This window comes from Physella acuta, unplaced genomic scaffold (genome assembly GCF_028476545.2).
Source record: "Physella acuta isolate Inbredline_101_S28 unplaced genomic scaffold, ASM2847654v3 ptg001883l, whole genome shotgun sequence".
Taxonomy (NCBI): domain Eukaryota; kingdom Metazoa; phylum Mollusca; class Gastropoda; family Physidae; genus Physella; species Physella acuta.
Genome location: NW_026733389.1, coordinates 1 through 11,227, shown reverse-complemented (window position 1 = coordinate 11,227; position 11,227 = coordinate 1). Strand labels below are relative to the sequence as shown.

General features: G+C 32.3%; 1 protein-coding gene across 1 annotated transcript; it reads right to left on the bottom strand.

Annotated features, from left to right (window-relative positions):
• Positions 1-3,682: 3,682 nt before the first annotated feature.
• On the bottom strand, positions 3,683-10,626 carry LOC131931048 (tryptophan--tRNA ligase, cytoplasmic-like; the record flags this gene model as incomplete). Its single annotated transcript, XM_059287741.1, is given in 8 exon segments — positions 3,683-3,975; positions 4,123-4,263; positions 4,452-4,625; positions 4,812-5,025; positions 6,260-6,442; positions 10,279-10,336; positions 10,339-10,397; positions 10,518-10,626. Coding segments are annotated over 8 exon segments (1,097 nt in total), but the record flags the coding sequence as incomplete, so codon positions are not given.
• Positions 10,627-11,227: the final 601 nt, after the last annotated feature.

Sequence of the window (11,227 nt, the reverse complement as noted above, 5' to 3'; positions counted from 1 at the left end):
AACAGTGGTTTATTAAATTCACCAAGTAGACAGTGAGGCGTCCAAATCTTATCAATATCTATATATATAATTCTCTTCTTGGAGACCCTAGAAAACACCAAGCTGTAAGCGCGCTCCCTATCACCCCCACTCCTACATGGTCTGGTGAGCTGTGGTTCACGCTAAATGTTTACAATCGTAGAGCCGGGTTTAGTGACGGCTATTAGGGGCAGATAATTTAGTTTGAAACGATTTTAAACTTAGGGGAGGTGACTAAGAGGAAGGCTGCTTTCACGGTGGGGGAGGGGTAGGGCTTGGGGAAATGATGGGGTGGGGGTTATCGTCCATAACGTTTTAAAGCAAATATATTCAGTGGCAGCATTGGTACAGTCGAATTCACAAATAATGAATTAATGAAAAGTAGAAAATAAAACAACTAAATAGCGGCTTATGATTTTACGAGTGTGTTCATTCTATTGTAACAAGCTGAATGTGTACACTGATAGTCTTCATTTATTTCATATCTTATTAGTTTATCTTGCTTAAGAATAAAACATACCCTTGTAAACAAAGGCCTATATTTATTTGCTTGATACCCACTAACACTCAGATAACTATTGTATGAGGAGGGATAAGACTTTCTGAGTTAAAGACCTTAGAGTCGGGTGCTAATTGAGTTGCTTTTGTTAAGATAGTGTGATTGATTTTTACGAATACTACATCTAATAAACCTGGAGTGATTTCCCCTAAACTTTCTCGAATATTCTTATATAAAACAACGGGGGATGGGAACTCGGGATATAGTTATGATTTTTAATCCATTTTAAATACTTGAAAAAAGAATTGCGCCCCAAGCGAACGCCGAATAAAGCCCCCCCCCCCCCCCCGAAAATATAGAAAATATATACTTTTAACAGTGTCCGCCCCCCCCCCGAAGAAAGTCTACCGCCCCCCGAAAATTTCAAGTGCCCCCCCCCCCCCCCCCGGAGAAAAAAGTCTGGAAGAAACACTGTGTATAATAGTGAGGAATATTATTAGTACTTTATAAATTCACATGCGTTTTTTTGAGAAATCGGAAAGAGTGAAAATTACTACTTCCGGTCAACGGAAATTACTCAAAATTCGACAGAAGGTAGAAAATTAGATCTTTTACTTACATGTGAAATTTCAGATATATTCGAACATCAACATACAAAATGAACGAATATTATCTCTTTTCATGATAATCTCGGGGCATTGATATAAGAGCAATAAAATAGGCGAAGAAAAATAAAACTTGGAAATATTGACATGCTTAAGAAACTGCACTGTGGTAGATGAATTCGATTGTGAGATAAAAAAAAATGAAACAGGAGATTTGTAAAGGACCATGACATGTGTGTTTAGTAATCACAATCAGCATATACCCGGCATTGTCCAACCAAAACACACAAAAAACGCAAACATAACACAAACACAAATAAAAAGACAAACGCAAACACAAACCTAATCACAAACGAAAATAAAAAAGCAAACGAAATAAACCAAATCCAAACCCGACCCCAAACGCAACCGAAACACAAAGAAAACGCAAACATAAACGCAAAGTGCTCACAGTCTAGCCCAGGGCTCCAAATCGCACCATTCTGGGGCGCCGGCTGAATCGCCTGTTTCAGCTTAGTAAACAACTATAGTACCCTAATTTATTCATAGTCTTTTGCACTCACTTAAGCGAACGTAAGCGTCATTGCGCTCACGGGATAGCCCAGGGCGCCAAATCGAATACTGCCGGGGCGTCGGCGGATGCGCCTGTTTCCATTTAGTGAACAATTATAATACCCCAAGCTTATCAGCAAACGGAAAGAAGTAACATATAAGACATTTAGGAACTGGCTTCTTAACTGTTATTGATTTTGAAAAATATTTGCGATGCAAAGGAACGTCATGTGGTGGAAATTTTGAAACTATAAAACATAAACAAAGCTCTTAAAAGAATTTTTTTTTTCGATTTTGCTTTACAATCGAGAACGTAGTAAAACTTTACACTGCTAAATGTACCGTTAAAACGTCTGCTTAAAAAAAGTTACGCACTAAAGTAAGGTAAAAAAAAAAAAAAAAGACGACGTTCATTATGTTTAATGCGACAGACAAAAACGAATTCCCCTTCGTGCGCAAAAAAAAAGACATATTAAACTGCGGGAATTCCCGTTCTCGAATAAAGATGTCTTTTGTTACTTCAACTGTCTTTGATTTAAAATAAACCGGGAGTGATCTCCCCTAAACTTTCTCGAACATTCTTATATAAAACAACAGGGGATAGGAACTCGTGATATAGTTATGATTAAACTTTAACTTTTTAAAACAGAATAGAATCTCATGGTAAAAAGAATTGCGCACCAAGCGAACGCCAAAACAAAATGTGCATAATAGTGCGGAATAATATTAGTACTTTATAAATTTCCATGCGTTTTTTTTTTTTTTTTGAGAAATCGGAAATAGCGTAAGTTACTACTTCTGGTCAACGGAAATTACTCAAAATTTGATAGAAGGTAGAGGATTAGATCTTTTACTTACGTGTGAAATTTCATTTATCTATTTGAAATAGTACTCAAGTTATAGGCTTTTGAAAAATTCAAATTTTAAAAAATACCACTTTCGGTAAACGGAAATCGCTCAAAAGTTGATACGGATCTACGATTCTAATAAAATACTTATATATGAAATAATATCAACCTAGCTGTAACGGTACTCAAGTTATCGTGTTTACACACAGAGACACACATACAGACATACGGACAAGATTGCAAAATTGTTTTTCCATATCAGTGAGGTGTAAAACGTCGAGATTTTCAAAAATCTCTATTTTTTTTTGCACGTTACAAAACTTTTACTATACTTCGTATATACGAGAAAGTAATAATAAAAAGAAAACATGTTCAGTGTATAAAATAAATAAATAATGTGAAAAAAACGAAAATTGAATTTTTTGGAGATAGACGGTTTGCGACCGAGACCATAGATTATATATATATATATATATATATATACACACACACATGATTACAAAACTAAGTTCATATTTCAGAGTAAATAATTTTATGTGTTAAAAATATTACCATACAAATGCAAAGGGCCGGCACTACCTATAAGGCAAACTAGGTGGTCGCCTAGGGCGCTGTTCGTAGGGGGCGCCAAAATGGGGTGGAAAAACAAATTGAAAGTTTGAGGGGGGGGTGCAAATCGAAAGTTGCCAGGAAGGGTCGCTACGCCTCTTATAATACTGGGGCACACAAAAAATTTGCAGGGGAGGGGGGGGCGCGCTTTTAATAGGTTTTGCCTAGGGCGCTAAATAACCTGGGGCCGGCACTGCAAATGCAACCTATACACATATATTGATATATCTAAAAATTTTACATTGCATTAAATTAATATGTTGATTTTGACTTTCTGAATACTTAAAAGTATTACTCCATATAGATTTGTGACTTTTTTCTTATGATTATTTCCTGTCTCTTTCTTTCTCGTGAGTTTTTCTTACATTTGGTGTCACCCTCTGCTGCACACACACTTGTGAGACTGCTGTAGAGACAGTCTACATTATCATAAAGCTATAATCAGATTTTAGTATGTGCTTTTTCGTATTTGAGTTTAATAAGTGTATGCAGTGGACACAGTACAGAAAACACTCACCCTCCCATTAAATGGAACAATTAAAATTTTAAAATTAAAGTCAGCAGTATATTAAATTTAATGTTGAGACAAACTAGACAAAAAAAAAACTTTTAACAATACTCTAAATTTTTTTTGAAAATTAAACCATTGAAATTGAAAACTATTTGAAGAAAGGTACACATTTAATTAATAGCTGAATTTCAGTTTTCTAGTTGTCATAAAAGACTTTGCTATATCGTCTGTAATAGTTTTTCTTTTTTCTTGAATTTTTCCTACAGTCTGTTGTAATATTTCAATCAACTCCTTTTTCAAATAACCTGTAAGTAGTTCACCACTGGTATAGTCCTAGGGAAAGATAGTTTTAAAAAGAGTTTTAATTTTTTTTTAGAATGCAAAAAACCAAACAAAAAAAACATAAAGACCATGTTTCAATTCAATAATAGGCTGAAAAAAAAAATTAGTTAGTTTTTAAAATGAAAATATATTATTAACCTGTCTTATTTTCTCAAGCCTCTCATCATCTTCCAAGAAAAACTTTAAATATTGAAAAGAGACATCTATTTCACAGTTACCGCCCTTAGCACGATGCTCTTCAACAGTTGCTTGACCGCCAGAGAAGGCATATTTGTTAATCTGTAATTTAAAAACAAAAACCATAAGAAATGGCATTGTTATGCCCAAACATAGCTTACATTTACAAACTAGGATATCATATGCATTTGCTTGGACAGCACTAATTTACCACACATAAAGGATTAATGACAAAACAACCAAAGACTGCCTTTTGCAAACTGATCACAATTAATGTAATGAACACGTACTTTGTTTTTAATCTGATTGGGTGAGTCTGTAAGAAAGATTGAGGAATTAGGGTCACTAGCTGACATCTTGGAGGTAGCACCTTGTAATGCAGGAAAGAAAACTGAATGAAGTAGGGCTGGTTTGACCAGGTTAATTCGTGGTGCAACATCTCTTGTCATTCTGAAGTAAGGATCCTGTAAGTCAAGTAAGTGTTTTTATGCAATTTCTCATTATACTCTGTCATTTTTCAAAATATTGTTTTATTTCCTATTTAAAAGTATTTATTTCAACTTAAAATAGAGTATTTTTTAAAAACCTTCTGAAAATATGAACTCATCCGGCTTCTTATTTAATAAATATAAAACCAGCAGCCTTTTTACCTGATCTATAGCACAAGGTATCAAACAGGGAATGTCTTTCTTTCCATTAAAAATTTGAGGAAAAGCTATACTGAAACTTGGAGCTGCTTGAATAGCAGGAAAAGCAATTTTCCCTATACAATCACTTTCTCCAAATCCAAAGATGCCTTTAACCTGATTAAATGTAACATGTTTCTGGATCTGGACTATTACTTTATAAAAGTCAGAGCTTTGCCTGCAATATATAAAACAAGAAATTCAAAATACAGGAGCACTGTATTCAATATTTTTAAATTTTAAAAAATTAAAAAACGTTTTAATAACAAGCTTTTATGTAATATTACACTAAAAAGTAGAAAATAAATGATTCTCTTTAAATATATAATAATACACAATTATTTAAACAACTATAAAGAAAAGTGTGGGTCACTTTATTATCTATTGGATACCTTTAACAATATTAAGGAAGAGACCCATGCTTTTCTTTTTAGTTATTTAAATAGTATTGTATTATTTTATATTTAAAGAAAATAATTTATTTTCTACTTTTAGTGTATTTCATAAAAGCTTGTTATTATAACATTTTTATGAATTTTTTTTTCAGTACTCTAAAATTTTCTTATTTAAAATAGAGTTGCATGACTAAACCCTATTGTGCACCTAAAGAACATGATAATGTGAGCATAATAGTGCGGATTTTGGATTAGATTGCCTACTAATTTGGACGAACTTTTAATTAATTAATAAAAAATTAATTAGGCATCCAGTAAGTCAAATTAATGTCAGATTGCAATGTCTTCATGTCTTAACCCACAAGCCAACTTTGAAATGAATCTGTCAGTTAGAAGTGCTAGAAATTTCGCTCAAGCGCTTCAATCTGTGATAACAAAATGATAACAGTCAGACTGGACAAGGAAGCAAGTTAAATAAATTAAAAGCTTATAAAAATGTAGTAACTCAAAAACTAATACCAAAGAATTTGCAGTAATAGCAAACATATTAAAGTTTAAATTAGATTCTTATAATTTGCAATACTGTAAATTCATATCATTTTAGTTTAAAAACAAATAAGAAGATGAACAAAACAATTTTTGCGTAACTTTATGTTCGTTTAAGTTGATCCGTTGTGTACATTTTAAACAATGGACTTGGCAAGTAAAGGATATACTTATTCTCCTTAGAAAATTTCTCAATTTGAGACCTGCAGTGTTATTTTGACACTCTAACAAGACAAGACCTAACCAGACAGTATCAAAATAAACATACTAAATTATCTATAAAAGAAATAATGTAGCATCTATTTTGTTAAAAACTTTGTCAAATTTTGGTTGGTTGGGAAAATTGTGTAATGCCGAAGAATGTGTAAGAAATAGTTACAGTAGGATAGGATTTTTTTTTACAGTTTCCCTGCAGACAAACAACAACTTAGGGCTTTAAAATAAAAATTTTGAATAAAGAAATATCATTACCCAATATAGTTAAAATCACAAAAGATGAACGTTTTATCAACATCGAATCCAAGTGATATTATATCTTTGACATTCTCAAGGGCCACCCTCTGAACATCTTCAATGGAAATGTCCCTCCACAAATACTTTTCATCATCTGTCATTTGAATCACTAGAGGGACATCAAATGTCTCTTGAAGCCACCTAAGCACACACAAAAATTGATAAATATAAAATAGTTGGCAAAAGTCATTTTAATAGATTACCCATTACACATATTTTTATCCATTGATAATATGTAAGGGCACTGTCTTGGTCAGGTTGGAACAAAATGAGTATTTTCATAGAATTTACATAATGTTTCAAATCAGACCATTCACAGATGTTATACAATGCAGCAATGCATTTATATATGAACATTTTTCATAGTCAGAAGATTTAGCTTACACTTACATTATGAAATTTTATGCACAACTAGGCATACTGCCTAGCTTCGCTTAGGTTTTCAAAAACATTTGAGAATATGAATGCATAAATAATCTTAATGAATTAGTGATTGGCTGATCTGTGGAGTACTTACGTTTAAACAGTAATGCTAATTTTAGAGAAATTGGTGTTGTTGTTTGTTGTTTATAGTCCGTTTTCAGATAAATTGATGGGATGTTCGCAATTTATGACTCGAAAGGTAGTTATAACTACAGAGGTTCCCTGAACAGTATAACTCATAATTTATATAACATTGACTTTTAAAATTAATTTCTACAATTTAATTAGGATACATACCTTAATTTACAATTTAGATTTTTTACTGAAACGATTGCTATACTTCTTCATTTTCTGTTTATGTTTAAAATACTATTAAATTGTTTGAAAAATAATTATTTTAAAAATGCTTCCCCTCTTGTAAATTAAACAAATTACGTAGTCTTTGTTTACTTTTTTAAACAAACAGTTGCTATACTTATATAAGAAAATACGGCTTATGAACAAATCTAACGACTACAATATTTTTTTTCCGACAGGAATATCGTTTTTTCTTAGCCCCAGGGTCTGTCCTAAACATTGTTTTGAAAATTGTCATTGTTTTTCACAAAATTAACAATGTTTATATAGGGAATTTGGACCGGTCAGTTCTTAAGCCCTCAGAAGTTTTCACAAAGATAACGCACATTTTATAGTGATCCCCGCGGGTATTTCTATGACCTTAGGAGTTATGATTGGGTTTGTACGTCCAGATATTTGTATTTTTTTTTTACAAAAACAGTACTATGTTTATATAATGAAATATAACCTCTGGTCAGTTAAAACATTGTTCCCGGGTTTTCCCGGGGGTAACAGCATTTTTTTCCTGACCCCCTGGGGCCCATTTACATAGCTAAGAGATTTCAAATGGTTCCTAAGTGGGTATTTTTTTTCCACATATATGAGAATTTTACTCGTGGTCACTTTTTAGCCCTCGCCGTTCGAGCAGCAAATTTGAAGTGCCTGCAGCGCCGGGCAGTGCCATATCGGCACCCGAGCACTTTGCTTTATACATATAGACTAGGCATACTGCCTAGCTTCGCTTAGGTTTTCAAAAAACTTTAGAGAATTTGAATAATTAATTAATTGGTAAGAGGCTTAGATTTTTTGTTTTTACTTTCTCGTATACAGAGTATAAAGGAAGTATTGTAATCGTGCAAAAAAAATCACCTGCAATTTTGACAGTTTTCATCGTTTTACACCTCAGTACTTCATCATATACAGAGTATAGGGGACTTACTTTAATCGGGCAAAAATAATAAATGCAGGTTTATCAAAATTTCAGCGGTCTATGCGTAATCGAGTCTGAAAAACTCGGCTTTGCAATTCTGTCCATATGTCTTTGAACACGATAACCTGAGTACCGTTACAGCTAGGTTGATGAAATTTCATATATAAGTATTATATCAAAATCGTAGATCCGTATCAACTTTTCAGTGATTTCCAGTAACCGAAAGAGGAACTTATTCTACTTTTGGTGTTTCAAAACCCTATAACTTGACTACTATTACAGATAGATTAACGAAATTTCAAAAATAAGTAAAATGTCTAATTCTCTGCCTATTGTCAAATTTTTAGTAATTTCCGTTGACTGGAAGTAGTAATATATGCTATTTCCGATTTCAAAAAAATGAATATGAATTTATAAAGAACTAATAATATTTCGCATTATTATACACAGATTATTTGGCGTTCACTTGGTGGGCAATACTTTTTTCTACGAGATTCTATTCTATTTTTAAAAAGTGTAAGTAATCAAAAATGGATTAAAAATCATGTCTATATCCCGAGTTGTCATCCCCTGTAGTGTTATATAAGACTATTCAAGAAAGTTATGGGGAAATCACTCCCGGTTGTTTATTTTTCCTCAGGCATGTAATTTACAGCGTCAGTTTGCCTTGCATGTTCGCTTTAGTATTACAGTTTTCATCATAAGCTTGTGAGCTCTAATACAGATTTACAATAGTAATACTTCTTTCTGCAAAGGCTTCCTTAATAGTATAAATCAAATATTATATTCAATTAACTTTCGCAATTAATTTTTTTCAAATTCAGTACAATACATAACTTAATTCATAATTAAATATTTATTTAAACGAATAATATACTTTATGATTTCCGTTTTTTATTTAAAATAGTATAAATTTTTTTTTTAGAAATTATTACTTTAAAAAGTTACCTTCCCTGTACATAGACCAAATCATGTAGTCTTTGATTACCTTTTCACAAACAAATGTATTATATATGATAATACAGGCATTTAGACAAAATTAACGACCCTAAGGGGTTTTTCCGATAAAAATAGTTTTTTTGTTACCCTCCAGGGTCGGTCTACGATCTCACAAAATATTAGGGGTATTGTTCGTCAATTTATTTTAGCCCTCATAGAGGGCTTTGAGTCTGATTAACAGTTTTTCCATATGGCCTAGTCATCTAGGCCAGCCGGCACTGGTCTCCATGTTCTATTGCCCCAAGGCGGGAACCTGCCAAATTCAAAGCACCTGCGGTGCCGGGAAGTGGCCTATAGGGCACCCGACCACAGTGCCCTATATATATATAGATTATTTGTGAAAACTTTTCATAAATGAAACTCAAAAAGTGAAAGGATCACAACTGAGTAAAACATGATAGGAAAATGAAGAAGGCTGCCAGGAACAGCAGTAGAACAAGAGCAGGAAGACAAAAGCATAAACAGATTTAGGATTACAAAGAAGCCCATAGAGAAGTGAGGCAGATAATCAAAAAAGATAAATTTGTATACTGTCTAGCAACTGAGAGATGTTACACCAGCCTTTGAGACATTGGGAGGAGGAGAAGGAAATATTAACAGACTTGAAGACCATCAGATAAAGACCATCAGATAAAGCTCTTCAAGAAAGGTGACCTCAGTTACTGTGAAAGCTACAGAGGAATCACTCTCCTCTCAGTGCCAGAGAAATTTTTCAAAAGAATTCTATTGAAAGGGAAATGGAATGACTCAGACAAATACTCAGGATCTGCTGGCCCAACCAATATCAATGTGGGCATTGAGGTGGACCCACAAGGAAAGCACAAAGTAACACCTAGCAACAGGATTGTGAAGCAGAAACTACAAAGATCAGCTACACCTTGAGTCAAATTGAGAAGATGGCACAGGACAGAGGACCCTGCAGATCTTTGGATTGAGGGGCCATACATCAGCAGTGATTGTAGTAATGAGTCAGCTGGTTTTTATAAAAAGGGGTCGCCACCCAAAATAAGTTGGAACCTATGATTTAAATGAAATAGTTGAATCCTGGTTCTGCCACCTCCCCATAAATATATATTGTCTAAGTATTTAGCTTTAGCACGCAGTGTCAGAGGTTCACTTCAGTAATGTCATACTATAGCCTTCTCATTTTCATTTCAGTATAATACTTTTTATTATGCTGCTCTCTATCCTTAAATTACTTTCTATTAACTTTCCCAATAGCTACACTGGTTGTGACACTGCTGTAAATTTGTACCAATGATTCTTTAGCGAGATTTACTCTACTTACTTAGTAAAGACAAATGGAACAAGATGTCCCAGGTGCATGGCTTCAGATGATGGGCCTTGCCAGTGTATAGGTAGAAAGGCTTTTTCTGCTCATAAAGATCTAGAATCCTGTGCATGTCGCTTGAAATGGAAATGATATATAATTTTCAATACAAATACCAAAAAAATGCACTTTATAAATTAAAAAAAAACACACCTAAATTATTTTGGCAAATGTTCTAAAAAAGAATGAATGCTTACCGATGAGAGAAAAATATACCACGCTTTAGAAAATGGTGAACCGGTTTTCCTGTTACTTTTTCGATTCTTTGAATCAGTGCATCATCTATAGGTGAACTTCCAAACCGAACTATTCATATAACGAAGAAACAAAATAGTATATTTTAGATGATAAATTATATTCTACTTAAAGTCATTTAATTTTATCATGCACATATTAATAAACATGAAGCTTATTATATTGTGTTAAGTGTTGTTTGGGAAGGGAGCTTGACAATTGAAACTTTGGTGGTATGTATAAGCTAAGTTCAGATTAGCCCTATACATATCTATACATATATATATATATATATATATATATATATATATATATATATATATATATATATATATATATATATATATACATATCTATATATATCTATATATATATATATATATATACATATCTATATATATCTATACATATATATATATATATATATCTATATATATCTATACATATATATATATAATCTATATATATCTATACATATATATATATATATATCTATATATATCTATACATATATATATATATATATCTATATATATCTATACATATATATATATATATATCTATATATCTATACATATATATATATATATATATCTATATATATCTATACATATATCTATACATATATCTATATATATATCTATACATATATCTATATATATATCTATACATA